Genomic DNA, 19,035 nt, shown 5'->3' with positions numbered 1-19,035 from the left:
TGTCGGGACCAGCTCCGCACAACTCCATACGGCTCTGGCGATCGAAGTGGGACCGGCCCCGCGAGGCCATACGGCTGAAGCAACCACGTTAGGTCGTGCTTGCCGCATGGAGTCGCATGCTGGTGGGACGGGCCCTTTACCCTTTGTGCTGGACCAACAGAGGTCACAGCCTTGGGAGGCTGAGATACCAGTCCTCTAACTTGTTGCCATCTTGGGGCAGCATGGTGGCGTAGAGGTAAAGTTGCTGCCTTACAAAGCCAGGGACCCTGGTTCGATCCTGACTACGGGTGCTGTCTGTTCCGGAGTTTGTGCCTTCTCCCCATGACTTGTGTTGGTTTTCGTCGAGTTCTCCAGTTTCCTCCCACACTCCAAAGGCGCGCAGGTTTGTAGGTTAATTGGCTTCTGCAAATTGTAAATTGTCCCTAGTGTGTAGGATAGTGCTGGTGTACGGGGATTGAAGGGGCTGTTTCCATGCTGGATCTCACAAGTCTAGAAGTCTAATCTTCTCTGCAATGTAAAATGTAACTAGGATGTCCCAATGAGGACATTGTATTTGCTTGAGTTATTTTGAATAAATTGTTTCATAACTAAGAAGCTAATGGTGAAACGTTCTATAAAAATCCTCTTCATTATTTGCCCCCTCTGTCAGTCACTGCTTATGTCAATGCCATATATTTCAGTTTAGTTAGTTTTGTTTATTGTCACATGTACCAAGGTCCAGTGAAAAGCTTTCCTGCCTCATTTATCAAAGATCAACTGGGAGCAAAGTAACTGCAGGCTTTAGTTTAGCAGACGTTTTAATATTTGTTTTACATGGTCCTTGTTTTTATTTTCTGCTTTTGCCAGCTTGGTTCATCTTAGGTTAATAATGCTATAGATGAGTGTGGCACTCCATAAGATCTGAAGAAATGTCCCGACCCCGAAACGTCACCTATCCATGTTCTCCAGAGATGGTGCCTGGTCCTCTGAGCCACTACAACACATTGTGCACCCCCCTTAGACTGATTTTAATTTCTACAGAACACATCTGCAGTAGCCCCAATGTGTTTAAGAAGGAACTGCAGATGCTGGGAAATCGAAGGTACACAAAAATGCTGGAGAAACTCAGCGGGTGCAGCAGCATCTATGGAGTGAAGGAGATAGGCAACGTTTCGGGCCGAAACCTTCTTCAGACTGTAGCCCCAACACTGGAATTGATTTCAATCATCAAATATAGACAGGGCAAAAGCTGCTATTTAATTGATTATAGATTGCTACAAGAATAATACGAAAACAGCTTTCATTGAGCAGTTTTGTCAAAGATGATGCATGATTTGCATTAAGTGTTGTAACCTTTACTGCAGTTAAAGGTTTTTCACCAAAAATCACCGAGCTCTGTCTCCCTCAAATTGTGTTAAGTTTAATTTGCAACTATTTCTGTCGTTTATGATTGTTTTTTAGCTGTCGGCTAGGATTGTAGTGGGTGGGTGGAGATGAGGATGGTGGTTATTCTGTTAATCATATGGATAGGAAAATAGAGAGGAAAATCAAAACAAGCAGATTTTCATTTAAATTGGAATGATGGTGAATATACAGACAGATATTACAATATTTGAATCAAATGCATTAAAGTTGGGAGGTATTGTCTTTTGTATCATGCATTAGACCAGGGTATTATGCGTCCAACAAGGTTAATCTTAAATAGACACACAGTGCTGGAATAACTCAGCGGGACAGGCAGCATCTCTGGGGAGAAGGAATAGGCGATGTTTCAGTTCGAGACCCTTCTTCAGACTCAGCCTCCTTCCCGGGAAGAAGGAAGGGTTCTGACCCGCAACGTCACCTATCCCTTTTCTCCAAAGATGCTGCCTGTCCCGCTGAGTTATTCCAGCACTTTCTGCCTATCTTTGATACAAACCAGCATCTACCATTCCTTCCTACACGAGGTTAATCCTAAAGATCCCGTGACATTTTCCCAGAAGGGAAGGGAGATTAGTTTAATTTAGAGATACAGCGTGGAAAACAGGTCCTTCAGCCCACTGAGTCCACACCGACCAGCGATCCCGACACACTAACACTATCCTACACACACTAGAGACAATTTACGATTTTACCAAGCCAATTAACCTACAAACTTGTACATCTTTGGAGTATGTCTTTATGAGAAGGAATTATTTCAAATATAAAATAAAGGAGTTATTTATAAAGGACTTACGAAGGAGTCAAAGTACAACTTATGCCACAAGACCAAGAAGGGTCTCGACCCGAAACACCACCCATTCCTTCTCTCCAGATATGCTGCCTGACCCGCTGAGTTATTCCAGCATTTTGTGTCTATCCCTTTGAAAGTTTGATAAAGGTCTGTACCAAACAGAATCTGGTGTTTGAGACTTAGTGGGACTCCTCTTCAGACTTCTTTCTGGTTGTGCACTAAGATACACCACATAAAGTTGAGTGAAGAATGCTTACAATAATACCAATCCACAATTATTGCCTATAATCATGAGATTAAAAACAATTTAACAGATAATAAATCACTTTACCTGGTAATATTTCTTGAATGTTGCATCATATAATGGAATGCATTGATATATTCTGCTTCCATTATTTAGGACCCTTGTGTTTAATAATATGTCAATGTAAATCACAGTGTGGATAAAATCCCAGCAGTTATGCAATTTCTGTCTCTCTATTCATTAGAACATCTACCGACTTTCTATGGACAGATGTTCAGTGTTTCTCTTAAACAATTGAACTTTTCACGCTACGTTCAATACTGTTAACACATCTGGCCCCTGTTCTTTTTCAAGAAAACTTTAGACCATTTGGACTCTGACAACTGCCTGACCTTGTTAAGATTGATTTTACTTGTCAATTAGTACGGAGTCTTTCGGCTCCTCTGCTGTCATTGAAATTGATCAATTGAGGTTATTGTCTGCTCCTAAATCCTCGCAAGTGGAGGAGGTTGCACGTCCCACCCCAGTGCTAACTTCTTGATCCCTGTGAGTTTGTGCTCCATTGATTAAAGAAATTCAAACAGATACTTGCTGAGAGATTGGGGACCAAGGGCTGAGCTTTGACTCTCTGTATAGGGGTATCAATGACAACTTGACCTTACATCCTCACGGGACGACAGATGGCACAATGGGCTAAGTGTTCGGCTGGCAACCGGAAGGTAGCCGGTTCGAATCCCGCTTGGAGTGCATACTGTCGTTGTGTCCTTGGGCAAGACACTTCATCCACCTTTGCCTGTGTGTGAATGTGTGTGAATGTGTGTGAGTGATTGGTGGTGGTCGGAGGGGCCGTAGGCGCAGATTGACAGCCACGCTTCTGTCAGTCTGCCCCAGGGCGGCTGTGGCTACAGAAGTAGCTTACCACCGCCGAGTGTGACTGAGGAGTGAATGAATAATGCGATGTAAAGCGCCTTGAGTATTAGAAAGGCGCTATATAAATCCCATCCATTATTATTATTATTATGAATGATTATAGTCATCCCAACATCCACCTCCTGCAAACAAAACAATTCTCCAGTGATTAGCATCTCCCACAATCAAGAAAAGAATACCATCATTAATAAAGTCTTCTAGGTCATAATTCCAGCCTCTGTTCAAGAACTGTGGTCATTCCAACTATATTCCTACAATATGCTGATATTGTGTAGGACGGAACCTCAGATACTGGTTTACACTGAAGATGGACACGAAATACTGGAGTAACTCAGGCTGTATCTCTGGAGCGAAGGAATGGGTGACGTTTCGGGTCGAGGCGCGTCTTCAAATGGGTCTCGAACTGAAACGTCACCCATTCCTTCTCTCCAGAGATGCTGCCTGCCCTGCTGAGTTACTCCAGCATTTTGTGTCTTTCTTCCACCCCTACCCAAGGATTGGTATTAACAGGGGTCTATAATTTTTCCCAGTCCTTCAACCCTCCATAAACTGCATGTAACTTAGGTCCTGCACGTCTAATGTCTTCCTTCAACAAGTAACGTCCACAATTAGGAGACCAAAACTGTACACAATACTCCAGATGTGGTCTCACCAGAGCCCAATACAACTGCAGAAGAACCTCTTTACTCCTATACTGAAATCCTATTGTTTAGAAGACCAACATTCCATTATTTCAAGATTCGCAACATGAATCTATCTCCAATAGCTCTTGGTGTCTCCTATTTCTTGTGTGTCGACTTGCCCACATGGAAAATGATACTGCGTTAGTGATCGCCCTTAAAGGAATCGTATGAGACATAGAGTCATAGAGCTGTACAGCATGGAAACAGGCCCTTCGGCCCAACTTGACTATGCTGACCAAGTTGGCATTTTGGGCTAGTCCTATTTGCCTGCATTTGCCCATAGCACTCTAAACCATTTCTGTCCCTCTATCTATCTAAATATCATTCATGAGACCTGTTACAGGCTTTTGAATATTCCACTTTAACCATCATTTTCTTCTCCCCCATAGCGCTACATAGAGAATCCCAATGTAACCGCGTGCTATAACGAATTAATTCAGTTGGAACATGGAGAAGTGCGTTCACAATTCAAACTACGGTAAGTACTTTCCTCAGCATAGTAAGGCTCAATGGTCAATGGTACTTTATTTGTCACACGTACCGAGGTACAGTGTAATTCATTTTTGTGTACAGTTCAGTACCAAGTATCACTATACATAAGCATTTAGATACATCTTAGATAAGCATCTCAGATACAGTAGGAGTGTGTAGGCTGAGACAGTGTACAGTCGCCAGTTTGGTGCCATTTTCACTTCCAGTTGCTGTAAGTGCAGGGATCTTGATCTGGCCCTGAAGGTCTGTTGTGTTGGCGGTGTTGCAGGGTCGGCCTGGCCAAGCGTAGCCGTGGTGTCCTCCGCCACAGCTCCACCGCTGTGGGCCCCTTCCGGTCCACACACTCAGCCTCTTGGAGCGGCACCCGGTCTAAACTAGTCAAGCTACTTAAAAGGGTATATTTAAGAAACCATGCGAATAATGTCGGAAAAGAAGAATTTTTACAAGTTAACTTCTCAGGCACAGGAGAAGATGTCAATGTGATGCAGTGGAGTTTAGTTTAGTTCAGTTTATTGTCATGTTTACCAAGGTACATTGAAAAGCATGCTATCCAGGCAGCGGAAAGACTGTGCAGGATTGCAGTGGAGAAATCCACAGTGTACAGATACAGGACAAATGGAAAAAGGTATAGTGCAAAATATTGGAACAAACTGGTTGGTGAATTAGCAAATTAGCATAGAATTACGATTATCATTCCACCCTTTTCCCAGGGATGAAATGTCTAGGAATTGAGGGCATTGAGAGTCAAAGCCTTTTTTCCCAGGGTGGAAGTAACTAACACTGGAGGGCATGGCTATAAGGTGAGAGGGGAAAAGGTTAAAGGAGATGTGCGGAGCAAGTTTAGTCAGCGCCGAGAACGTGCTGCAAGGGGTGGTGGTGGAGCCAGACACGATAGTGGCGTTGAAGAGGTTTTTTAGACAGGCACTTGGATATGCAGGGAATGGAGGGATAGGTATCACATACAGGCAAGAGAGATTAGTTTAACTTGGCATCATGTCAGCGCAGACATTTTGGGGAGAGGAACCTGTTCCTGTGCTGTACTGTTCAAGGACGAGTCTCACCCCGGCCACTCCCTCTTCTCCCCTCTCCCATCAGACAAGAGGTACAGAAGTGTGAAAACAAACGCACACCTCCAGATTCAGGGACAGTTTCTTCCCAGCTGTTATCAGAACCACAACTAGAGAGGGGCCCTGAGCTACTATCTACCTCATTGGAGACACTTGGACTATCTTTGATCGGACATGACTGGTTTTATCTTGAACTAAGCGTTATTCAAGTTATTCTCTTCATCATGTATCTGTGCACTGTGAATGACTCAATTACAATCAGGTATTGTCTTTCTGCTGACTGGCTAGCACACAACAAAAGCGTTTCACTGTACTTTGGTACATGTGACAATAAACTAAACTCAAACTCAAACTCAAAACTCAAGACTAGATTAAAGATTTGTTTCACAATTATTAGACTGTGGAATACTGCATGGCATTGTGTATTATAGCAGAAACCCAGACCATCGCTTAAAATTTGAATTAGACAACTATCTGAATAGGAAAAATATAAATAGAGGGATAGCAGGCAATGAGATTAACATAGACAGCCTTACTTGAAGAGCTAGTGACGCAGTAAATCAGTGAGTTGAACTAGACAGCTAACATGATTATAGACAATGTGGTAAAATAAAATCTGAATCAGTTTTTAACCTTAGAGAGCAATGACTTTTGCTCCACACTTACAAAGGTTGATTTATGGAAGAAACAAGGAACTGCAGATGCTGGTTAACACACAAAAGGACACAAAGTGCTGGAGTAACTCAGTATGTCAAGCGCCAACTCGGGAGAACATGGATAGGTGATATTTTGGGTCGAGACGGTCTGAAGGAGGGTCACCACCCAAAACGTCACTTCACCACGTTATCCAGAGAGGTCACCTGATGCGTGGAGTTACTCCAGCACTTTGTGCCCATTAAGGTTGATTTATTTAATAAATGGAATAAAAGAACTAAAAATTCAATTGTTACTCAAATGTGTTCAATATTGTTCATTTTTGTAGGGCATGTAGTTCCATATTTGCAGCCTTAGAACATTGCCAGGAGGCCATTGAAATTACAAGCGAGGACCATATCATTCAGGTAACCTCACATCACCATACCATGAGAGCTCAGTCTAAGTGAATTGTTATGATATGTTATACATTTACTTGTTGCTTTCACGTTCACATTCTTTGAAGTCAATATACTGATATTATGAGCGTTATTCTTTACTACTCTTTAAGTAGATGGGAAGGATGTGGAGGAGAAATGGAGGACATTTAAAGATGAGATTTTAAGAGTACAGAATCTTTATGTCCCTGTTCGGTTGAAAGGAAATAGTAAAAATTGGAAAGAGCCATGGTTTTCAAGGGAAATTGGACACTTGGTTTGGAAAAAGAGAGAGATCTACAATAATTATAGGCAGCATGGAGTAAATGAGGTGCTTGAGGAGTATAAAGAAAGTAAAAAGAATCTTAAGAAAGAAATTAGAAAAGTTAAAAGAAGATATGAGGTTGCTTTGGCAAGTAAGGTGAAAGTAAACCCAAAGGGTTTCTACAGCTATATTAATAACAAAAGGATAACGAGGGATAAAATTGGTCCATTAGAGAGTTAGAGTGGACAGCTATCTGCAGAGCCAAAAGAGATGGGGGAGATATTGAACAATTTATTTTCTTTGGTATTCACCAAGGAGAAGGATATTGAATTATGTGAGGTAAGGGAAACAAGTAGAGTAGCTATGAAAACTATGAGATTCAAAGAAGAGGAAGTACTGACACTTTTGAAAAATATAAAAGTGGATAAGTCTCCAGGTCCTGACAGGATATTTCCTAGGACATTGAGGTAAGTTAGTGTAGAAACAGCAGGGGCTATGACAGAAATATTTCAATTGTCATTAGAAACGGGAATAGTGCCGGAGGATTGGCGTACAGAGCATGTTGTTCCATTGTTTAAAAAGGGTTCTAAGAGTAAACCTAGCAATTATAGACCTGTTAGTTTGACGTCAGTGGTGGGCAAATTAATGGAAAGGATACTTAGAGATAATATATATAAGCATCTGGATAAACAGGGTCTGATTAGGAACAGTCAACGTGGATTTGTGCCTGGAAGGTCATGTTTGACTAATCTTCTTGAATTTTTTGAAGAGGTTACTCGGGAAATTGATGAGGGTAAAGCAGTGGATGTTGTCTATATGGACTTCAGTAAGGCCTTTGACAAGGTTCCTCATGGAAGGTTGGTTAAGAAGGTTCAATTGTTGGGTATTAACGGTGGAGTAGCAAGATGGATTCAACAGTGGCTGAATGGGAGATGCCAGAGAGTAATGGTGGATGGCTGTTTGTCAGGTTGGAGGCCGGTGACTAGTGGGGTGCCACAGGGATCTGTGTTGGGTCCACTGTTGTTTGTCATGTACATCAATGATCTGGATGATGGTGTGGTAAATTGGATTAGTAAGTATGCAGATGATACTAAGATAGGTGGTGTTGTGGATAATGAAGTAGATTTTCAAAGTCTACAGAGAGATTTAGGCCATTTGGAAGAGTGGGCTGAAAGATGGCAGATGGAGTTTAATGCTGATAAGTGTGAGGTGCTACAACTTGGCAGGACAAATCAAAATAGGACGTACATGGTAAATGGTAGTGAGTTGAGGAATGCAGTTGAACAGAGGGATCTAGGAATAACTGTTCATAGTTCCCTGGAGGTGGAATCTCATGTAGATAGGGTGGTAAATAAAGCTTTTGGTGTGCTGGCCTTTATAAATCAGAGCATTGAGTATAGAAGTTGGGATGTAATGTTAAAATTGTACAAGACATTGGTGAGGCCAATTCTGGAGTATGGTGTACAATTTTGGTCACCTAATTATAGGAAGGATGTCAACAAAATAGAGAGAGTACAGAGGAGATTTACTAGAATGTTGCCTGGGTTTCAGCAACTAAGTTACAGAGAAAGGTTGAACAAGTTAGGGCTTTATTCTTTGGAGCGCAGAAGGTTAAGGGGGGACTTGATAGAGGTCTTTAAAATGATGAGAGGGATAGACAGAGTTGACGTGGATAAGCTTTTCCCATTGAGAGTAGGGAAGATTCAAACAAGAGGACATGACTTGAGAAATAAGGGACAGAAGTTTAGAGGTAACATGAGGGGGAACTTCTTTACTCAGAGAGTGGTAGCTGTGTGGAATGAGCTTCCAGTGGAAGTGGTGGAGGCAGGTTCGATTTTATCATTTAAAAATAAATTGGATAGGTATATGGATGGGAAAGGAATGGAGGGTTATGGTCTGAGTGCAGGTAGATGGGACTAGGGGAGAATAAGTGTTCGGCACGGACTAGAAGGGCCGAGTTGGCCTGTTTCCGTGCTGTAATTGTTATATGGTTATATGGTATATTATATGGTTATGACTGCAAGGCACGAAATTTCGTTCAGACTGAAAAGTCTGAATGACAATAAAGGATACTTGATACTTGATATCCCTCAAATCCCTGCACTTCCCTGTGCCAATCTAAAATACATATATTAAAAATACAAATATAGCAGACGTTTGGAGGATCGCGAATCCGACTGGAAGGGAATATTCGTTTTATTCAATGGTACACAAAACATACTCACGTATAGACTATTCCCTAGTGGATACAAAACTAATCCCCTACACTATGAACCCTAAATATCACACCAATACGATTTCAGATCACTCCCCGCTAACTTTCGTTTTAAAATTAGAAGGAATGTCTATGAACAAATCGTTCTGGAGGTTTAACTCGCAAATTCTGAAAGACCCATATATCTAAAAAAACAGATGGACCTATTTTTTGAGACAAACGATACACCAGATATATTGCCCACTTTACTATGGGAATCCTTCAAAGCATTTATTAGAGGAGTCATTATCTCGTATCAAGCTTTTCAAAACAAAAAGAATAAGAATGATAAAAGATAATTAGAAGAACAAATCAGACAACTAGATATAGATAATGCTAAAGATCCAACTATGGATAAACATAATGACATTTTTATTCTGAAATTTAAGCTAAATAAATTATTGTCAGAGAAAGTTATAAGACTATTCCAAATTACAAAACAAGAACATTTCGAATTTGGGGACAAACCCCATAAACTTTTGGCACGCCAACTGAAAAAACGAGAAAATGATCATGCAATTTTAAAGATTAAATCAGATAGAGGGGAATTATTAACACTACCTAATGATATCAATAAAAGATTTGCTCAATTTTACAAGAATTTATACACATCGAAAACGCTAATAGACAATAATAAAGTTTCAGAATTTCTGGACAATTGTAACCTTCCAAAACTAGAACTGAAGGAACAAGAGGAACTGGGAGCACAAATTACATCTGAGGAAATAGAAGACACAATAAATACACTTAAGAATGGAAAAACACCAGGACCAGACGGATTCAGTAATGAATTTTATAAATGTTTTTACGACACAGTTACACCACGTCTACAGAAAATGTATACATACGCTTTTAAAGAACAAATCTTACCTGAAACACTAGCAGAATCAACGATCACATTAATACTTAAAAAAGATAAAGATATAGAAGAACCAGGCTCATATAGAGCTATTGCTTTGTTAAATACAGATCAAAAAATATTAGCGAAAACACTAGCTAGAAGACTAAGTCAATATATTAGTAAATTAATAAATGAGGATCAAATGGGATTTATACCTAAGAGACATTCATTTAATAACCTGAGACGTCTGCTTAACATAATGCACTCTCACAAACATCAAGAACAAGAGTTATCTATCATTTCATTGGATGCAGAAAAAGCGTTTGATCAAGTAGAATGGGATTATATGATTAAAGTATTACAAAAATTTCAAATGGGAGAGAACTTCATCGCATGGATAAAATTATTATATAACAAACCCACGGCTAGAATATTAACTAATAATATACTATCTACGAAATTCCAATTATCAAGGGGCAATAGACAAGGATGTTCATTATCACCGCTGTTATTTGCTCTGGTAATCGAACCTGTAGCTGAAAAAATCAGAACACACCCGGATATTTACGGTTATAATACAAAATATTGAAACAGCATAATATCTTTATATGCAGCCGATGTACTATTGTATATCACAAAACCCCAAATTAGTATACCAAACATATTAAATCTAATTGAGGACTTTAGATCTTTCTCAGGATACAGAATAAACTGGAACAAAAGTGAAATTATGTCGATAAAACCGAAAGATTCAACACATCTCTTGAAATTCCCCTTTAAAATAGCCACAGAAAAATTCAAATATTTGGGAATTGAAATTACTAGAAACTATCACGCTATGTTTAATGCCAATTATAGTCCCTTACTTAAGAAACTAAATAATCTAATCAAATTCTGGAAAACGTTCCCGATGTCTTTATTAGGTCGAATAAATGCTATAAAAATGATCTTTTTACCACAAATCCTTTATTTATTTCAATCAATACCTATATATCTTCCAAAAAAGTTTTTCAAAAAACTAGACTCAGACATTACAAATTTTATATGGGATTATAAATCCCACAGAATACAAAGAGCACACCTTAGTAAACCAAAAGAGATGGGTGGTCTAGCGCTCCCTAACTTTATGTACTATAATTGGGCAGTAAATATTAAATATATGATTCACCTGCTGGACAATTCTGCCCAACAAGTGGACTGGATTGTAATGGAGAGAGAGGACTGCTCTCCGTGTAATACAGGAGCGACTCTCCTCTCACCAATGAATCTGAATAACAAAAATTACAATAAAAATCCAATGATACATAGCACAATTAGAACTTGGAAACAAATAAAACAGAATCTAAAATTAAGAAATCTATCTCTTTTAATGCCAATAGTCAATAATCCGTCATTTAAACCTTCCATTATAGATAAATCATTTACACAATGGGAAAGAATGGGAATCAAAACGCTCAGAGACTTGCATGAATTAGGAAAATTATTATCATTTCAGCAATTACAACTGAAATATAATTTGAAAAATAATCAATATTTTAAATATCTTCAAATCTGTGACTATCTGAAAAAATACACAAAAGACTATCATAACATGTCCCCAGACTTATTGGATGAAGCCATGAAGACAAAGGCTGAATCAGCAAATCTAATATCATACTTATATAACAGTATTTTAAATATAGAAATACCTACAACCGATGGTATTAGAAGAGACTGGGAACAAGAACTAGCTATAAAAATTTCAAAAGAGAGCTGGGATAAACACTTACTATATGTGCATAAATGCTCGATCAACGTACGACATACTTTAATTCAATTCAAAACAATACATAGACTATATTATTCAAAAACTAAAATAAATAAACTTTTCCCCAATGTCTCACCCACGTGTGATAAATGTCAGTCACAAGAAGCTACCATAGCGCACTCTTTTGTTTTTTGTATAAAAATCCAAAAATTCTGGAACGAAATATTTGAAATCTTCACAAAATTAATTAAAATAAAACTTGTACCAAAAGCAGAATGGATCATTTTTAGAATATCGGAAGGTAACCCCGAACTAAACGTGTTTCAAAAGAACTTACTTAATTACGGGCTAATAATGGGAAAAAAGCTTATACCTGTACTCAAATTCTGGAAAAACGCTCCAATACCAACAATAAAAATGTGGATTTCAAACATGTTCGAAACATTACACCTGGAAGAGATGAGACTCCTCCTAGCAGGCAAAGCAGACCACTTCCAAAAGACGTGGTCTGCATTTATGGATCTATTACAAGCATAAGGTGCAATAGTAATTTAAAAAATAAATGTTACCAGGATCTGGTAACGGGGGGTATAAAAAAATAAAAATAAATAAAAACACGGTTGGTATATCCTTTTTTGTGGAGTTTTGTGTTATAATAGAGCGATTGTTTCTCCTTTACTTCTTTACTTCCTTCTCTAACTTCTTCCCTAAGGGGCTTTCTTTTCCCAACACTTTCCTGCACCTTCACGACTTGCTCACTTTCCTTACTTCTTTTATTTCTACCTTTTTTAAAGCTAAAAAACGAAGTGGTACAACAAATGTAATAAGATATATGTGATGTGTATTACTGTATTTTACTGTTCTTCTAATAAAAAAAAAATTTTTTAAATAAAAAAAATAAATATATAAAAATAAAAGCTTCTTAAACACCACTATCGTATCTGCCTCCACCATCACCCCTGGCAATGAGTTCCATACCCCCACCACTCTCTGTGTAAAAAACTTGCCCCGCACATCTCCATTAAACATTTCCCCTCTCTCCTTATATCCATGCCCTCTAGTGTTGGATATTTCTGGGCTCTGACTGTCTACCCTATCTATAATTTGCATTCATAATTTTATAAACTTCTATCGAGTCTCCCCTCAACCTCCGACGTTCCAGAGAAAAGGTTAAGATAAGTTAATTATTTAACTTATCTTAACGGCGGTAAGTTTTTAGTTAGTGTCAAAACGTTATCACACTTTCTGGCTACAACACATGTTATCAACTGAAATACTCAATTTTTGCTTATTTTCCAAAACACACCAGCTTCTTCTTCTTTCGTGTGGCCTGCACAGCCTAAAGTTGTTGGACAACATGTTCTATTTGATTTTCCGTTTGTGCACGTCGAGTTGATTGCATTAGTCGAAACAGGGCGGACCACGTGAAGGTTGCAATCTTCCACCCCCAAAACACACCTGGATTCAGAAGATCTCATTAAAACATACACATACACATTCCCCCTGCGGGGGAATGCGACTTTTTTGTCGTATTCCCCTTCTCTGCCTCCGTCTGCGCTGAGGCCTAATGGCGGAGCTGGCGACCTCGAGGCTCAGGAGGCAGAGCCCGCCAGGACTCGCACTGAGCTCGCTCCCGTGAGGACGGCCCGGCTCGGGGCTGGAACAGGGCTTTCGTGAGGGGCTGTGACGGCCGGCCCGAGGAAGGAACGGTGCTCCCGTCGAAGTAGCCGAGCTCGGGGAGGTACGGCGTTCCCAGCCTGAGGGAGGAGCGGTGCCCGGTCGGGGCGGCCCAGCCTGAGGAAGGAGCGGTGCCCGGTCGGGGCGGCCCAGCCTGAGGGAGGAGCGGTGCCCGGTCGGGGCGGCCCAGCCTGAGGAAGGAGCGGTGCCCGGTCGGGGCGGTCCAGCCTGAGGGAGGAGCGGTGCCCAGTCGGGGCGGCCTGGCGCGAGGGAGGAGCGGCGGCCTGGCGCGAGGCTGAGACGGTGGCAGCACTCACGTGAGGGCGATCCGGCTCGGGGCTGGAACGATGCTCCGGGGGCTGGGACGGCAGTTCTGGTGGCGGTGGCCTGAGACCGGGGGTTCGGCCGCGGGCCAGCGGCTGCGTCAGCAGGTCTGGTGAGCGGCAGCTTCGACTACCCCGGGCCGCGGTGTTTGAGCCGCGAGGACAGGTTTTAACATCGCCCGGGGGGTATCGCCTCAGCGCAGAAGGAGAAGAGGAGGGAAGAGACTGCAGCCCTAAGACTTTTGCCTCCATCACAGTGAGGAGATGTTGGGTGGACTCACTGTGGTGGATGTTAATATGTGTTTATTGTTGTTTTTTTATTGTATTGTATTATATTATATGTATGACTGCTTAAATTTCGTTCAGACTTCGGTCTGGATGACAATAAAAGGCTATTCTATTCTATTCTATTCTATTCTACATTTATTGTGTGCCTAAAAGGATGGCTGTAGGAATAATGATTCCCTGACACAATTGCCAAGAGACAAGGGTCACTCTCCCAAGACAAGGGGTTGCCCATTTAGGACAGAGCTTAGTTTAGTTTAGTTCAGAGATACAGCGCGGAAACAGCCCTTCAGCCCGCCGAGCCTGCGCCGACCAGCGATCCCCGTACACTAATACTATTCTACACACTAGGGACAATTTACAATTTTTACCGAAGCCAATTAGCCTACAAACGTGCACGTCTTTGGAGTGTGGGATGAAACCAGCGAACCTGGAGAAAACCCATGCGGTCACGGGGAGAATGTATAAACTCAGTACAGACAGCACACGTGGTCAGGATCGAACCCGGGTCACTGGCGCTGTAAGGTAGCAACTACCATTGCGCCACTGTGCCATCCCACAGTTGAAATGAAAATTCAACCAGAGGGAGTGAATCTTTGGAATTTTCTATACAGAAGTTCTGTGGAGTCTCAGACGTGAAGTATTTTTAAGAGGCAAATTGGTAGATTGGAAATTGAAGGAATAGATCTGTCATCATCTTATTGAATGGTGGAATAGACACAAGGGGCTGAACAATCTACTCCTGCTTCTATTTCTTACGTGTATCATTCTCCCTGAAAGGACAGAGACCCGTGCTCGATCACCGTACAGCTCCAGAGACCCGTGATCAATCCTGACCACGGGCGCTGTCTGTACGGAGTTTGCACGTTCTCCCCGTGACATGCGTGGGTTTTCTCCGGTTGCTCCGGTCTCCTCCCACACTCCAAAGGGGTACAAGTTCGTAGGTTTTTGGTAAAATTGTAAATTGTCCCTAGTGTGTAGGATAATGCTAGTGTGCGGAGATCGCTGGTCGGCGCAGACTCGGTGGGCTGACGGACCTGGTTCCGCGCTGTATCTCTAAACTAAAAATAGGCATTTACACATTCTGCTACCGTCAGGGATTCCTGGACTTGTTCATCAAGGTCACTCTGTTCCTCCAAGCTCCTTAAGGCCCTACCATTCATTGAGTGCATCTTATCAGCCCTCCCAAAAAAGCACCACCTTCATTTATCAGGATTTAATTACATTGATCGATTCATTTTACCAATGGATCAATGTCATCCTGTAATCTAAGACTACTCTCCTTATTATTTTGGTCACTCTAGCTGTTCTTTGCTGACACAGATCAATGATTATCTCTTGCCGATGTCATAGAGAGAATGAACCAGGATCTGCAAAATTTGTTACTGGTAACTGAACAGCGATATTACTATTTTACCCAGAACATTACATTGTCAGCAGTTTTGGGCAGTTTTTAAGGTGGAGATTGACAGATTCTTTATTACGACGGTTGTCAGGGGTTATGGGAAGACAGTAGGAGAATGGGGTTGAGAGGGAAAGATAGATGGTGGAGTAGACTTGTTGGGCCGAATGGCCTAATTCTACTCCAAGACTCACGAAACTGACGAACTTTCAGAATAACGCACCACAAATTTAAATAAGGTGAACAGTTTTCTGGGTATGGAAAAGTTTTCCTTGTGTCAATGCAAAGCAGAAAACCAAAGGTTATATTTAAAAAGGGATTTAATTGTTGATTTATTTTCCAGTATGTGAATCCAGCATTTGAACACATGATGGGCTATCAACGAGGGGAGCTGATCGGTAAAGAACTTACTGAGCTGCCCAAAAGTGACAAAAATAAAGTGGATCTTCTTGATACAATAAATACATGCATCAAAAAAGGAAAAGTAAGTCAAAATGTTCACTTTACACATCAGTGGCATATTTACCTCACACCTTTGTGAATTCTCATTATATAAAAAATAGTAATGTATTTTTTATCTTTCAATACTGATTTTGTATTCGGATCATTTTAGTTTAGTTTAGAGACACAGCGTGGAAACAGGCCCTTGGGCCCACCGAGTCCGCGCCGACCAGCGATCCCTGCACACATTAACACCATCCTACACACTCTAGGGATAATTTCCACGTACACCAAGCTAATTAACCTACAAACTTGCACGTCCTTGGAGTGTGGGAGGAAACTGAAGATCTTGGAGAAAACCCACGCGGTCACGGGGAGAACGTACAAACTCCGTACAGACAGCACCCACGGTCGGGATTGAACTCAGATCTCTGGCGCTGCGAGCGCCGTAAGGCACCAACTCTACTCACTGCGTCACCGTGCCGCCCACCGTTTTGTAAGCTGAGACGATTTTAACATCGTGAGATAGTGAATGATTACATGAATGCAACTCAGCATTTTGTTTAATAAAGACACAAAGTGCTGGAGTAACTCAGCGAGTCAGGCAGGATCTCTGGAGAACATGGATAGGTAACATTTTGGGTCAGGACTCTTGTTCAGACTGTGTATAGGACAAAGCAAGGCTGGTTTCTTCTTTTTTTAAATTTGATAATGCAAACCATTTAATTTGTCACACGGGTACTGATGGTAAGAGTGTGAGGAAGAGAGGAATTCATCTTAACATGGAATTTAAATGAATTACTTTGTGTAAGCATAACAAAACCATTGCAACCACCGAACTACCGCTCTGCTGGGTTGCAGCACAGCTTGGCTCTGTTCTGGAGATGTAAATGTAGCCCAGTCTTCTTCTTCTTGCGAATGAAACATAAATAAACCAAAGGAATAGTTAGATCTCAAGCCGAGTGTTGAGCTGCCAGGTTGTTGTCTCTGTTGGCGTCAATGTCTGCCAGGCCCTGAGCTCCATTTGGTGGGTGGTAGTTTAACCCATAGATAGACACACAAAGCTGGAGTAACTCAGCTGGTCAGACAGCATCTCTGGAGAAAAGAAATAGGTGATGTTTCAGGTCGAGACCCTTCTTCAGGCCATCTGAAGAAGGGTCTCGAAGGGTCTCCATCCTGAAGCGCCACATATTCCTTCACTCCAGAGATGCTGCCTGACCCACTGAGTTACTCCAGCTTAGTGGGTCTATCTATAGTTAACTATGTCTCCAGCTTCTCTACATGAAATATAATCAAAGTTCTTCATTGTATTTGCTTTCCCTGCCGTGCTTTAATCAGCCGATCTATATGCAAGCATACAAGGCCGCAATATAAATTTAATTTGTTTGTATTCTCCTCGGGGCAGAGTCATGAAGTGAATTATTGACGGCCGTCCTCTGCTGCTCCTTGCATCAATTTTGCAAGGACAACCTGGAAAGATATTAAATAATTTTGCTTGGAATAGAATGTATTTTCTACAGTATATGGAAAGTTTGAACTAACATGGGAGACACGAGGAACTGCAGTTAGAGTCATAGAGTGATACTGTGTGGAAACAGGCCCTTCGGCCCAACTGGCCCACACCGACCAACAATGCCCCAGCTGCACTAGTCCCACCTGCCTGCGTTTGGCCCATCCCTCCAAACCTGTCCACTACAGTTACTGGAATATTCAGTAAAACACAAAGTGCTGGAGTGTAACAAATGTTGCAATCAGGAGATCTTAAAATGATTGAAGTGTATTGAAATGCTGGAATACTGCCGGACCCATTGAGTTACTCCAGCGCTTTGTGTTATGGATAAATTGTTTTATCTGCAGCGCTGGAGGTTAAGGAGAAACCCAATTAGAATCAGAATCACACTTAATTCGCCAAGTATGTTTTGCAACATATGAGGTATTTCATTGGCCAGGTCAGTCATACAATTAGAAGCAAAACACATTCACCACATTCACTCGAAAACACATTTTAACATGAACATCCACCACAGTGACTCCTACACATTCCTCACTGTGATGGAAGGAGAAATAAAGTTCAAGTCCTTCCTTTTGTTCTTCCTTGAACCCTCCGTTGACGGGATGGTCTTGACTCCCGTAGCCGGCGGGGTTCGGGCCCTCATAGTGGCGTTCAGCTCCTGCATCAGGGGAATGTAAGCATCCCCATGCCGGGCGATCGAACCTCGCGTCGAGGCTGGTTGAACCTTCTGCGACGTTGGAGCTCCCGACTAGCCTATCCCGAGACTGCGAGCCCTTGATGGTAAGTCCGCAGTGGGCGCGGTGGGAACGATCCCAGGCAAGGGATTCGCTCCGATGTTAAGTCCGCGCCCCGCGGTGGGGCTCACGACAGTCCGAGGAGGCTTCCAGCTCCAGCGATGGTAGGCAGCAGAGCCCGGAGAATGTGATCCGAAAATTGATCACATCTCCGGGAAGGTAAGAACTTGAAAAAAAAGTTTCCCCCGTTCCCCTCCTCACTCCCCCCCACATAAAACAAACCAAAGAACATTAAAACAAAACTTTCAACAAACTAAAAAATAACAAAAGGAAAGAAAAAACGAGCAGACTGCCGGCAGGGCAGCCATCTCCCCAGCGCCCCTGGTGGTCACGGTACATAATATTATGAGAGGCAGTGATAGGGTAGACAATCAGAACCTTTTTTCCAAAGACTAGTTGGCAGAGCATTTAAGGTGAAAGGGGCAAAGTGTAAAGGAGATATGCATGGCAGTTTTTTGACACAGACGGTGGTGGATGCCTGGAATACGCTGTCAGAGGTGGTGGTGGTGGTGGCTTTCAGGAAGCTTTTAGATAATGGTTATGCAGGGATTGGATCACATGCAGCAGAGGAGATTAGTTTAACTTGGAGTTTGAGTATTTTATTGTCACATGTACTGAGGTACTGAGGTATTGTCACATGTACTGAGTGAAAGGTTTTTGGTGCGTGCTAACCAGTCAGCGGAAAGATAACACATGTTTACCATCAAGACACCCACAGTATACAAATACATGATAAAGGGAATAACGTGAATAATGTTTAATGCAAGATAAAGCCAGTAAAGTCTGATCAAAGATAGTCCGAGGGTCACCAATGAG

General features: G+C 41.8%; 1 protein-coding gene across 1 annotated transcript in view; it reads left to right on the top strand.

Annotated features, from left to right (window-relative positions):
- The window catches only part of pde8b (phosphodiesterase 8B), a 217,728-nt gene that overhangs the window by 137,123 nt on the left and 61,570 nt on the right, over positions 1-19,035 (top strand). The window contains exons 6-8 of the mRNA XM_033018611.1: positions 4,438-4,526; positions 6,590-6,668; positions 15,815-15,955. Of these exons, the coding sequence (XP_032874502.1) occupies positions 4,438-4,526; positions 6,590-6,668; positions 15,815-15,955 (309 nt within the window). The remainder of the gene's footprint in view (positions 1-4,437; positions 4,527-6,589; positions 6,669-15,814; positions 15,956-19,035) is intronic.

Source organism: Amblyraja radiata, chromosome 3 (genome assembly GCF_010909765.2).
Source record: "Amblyraja radiata isolate CabotCenter1 chromosome 3, sAmbRad1.1.pri, whole genome shotgun sequence".
In the NCBI taxonomy this organism is placed as follows: domain Eukaryota; kingdom Metazoa; phylum Chordata; class Chondrichthyes; order Rajiformes; family Rajidae; genus Amblyraja; species Amblyraja radiata.
The sequence above is the reverse complement of the archived record's forward strand: the minus strand, read 5'-3'. Positions and strand labels throughout refer to the sequence as shown.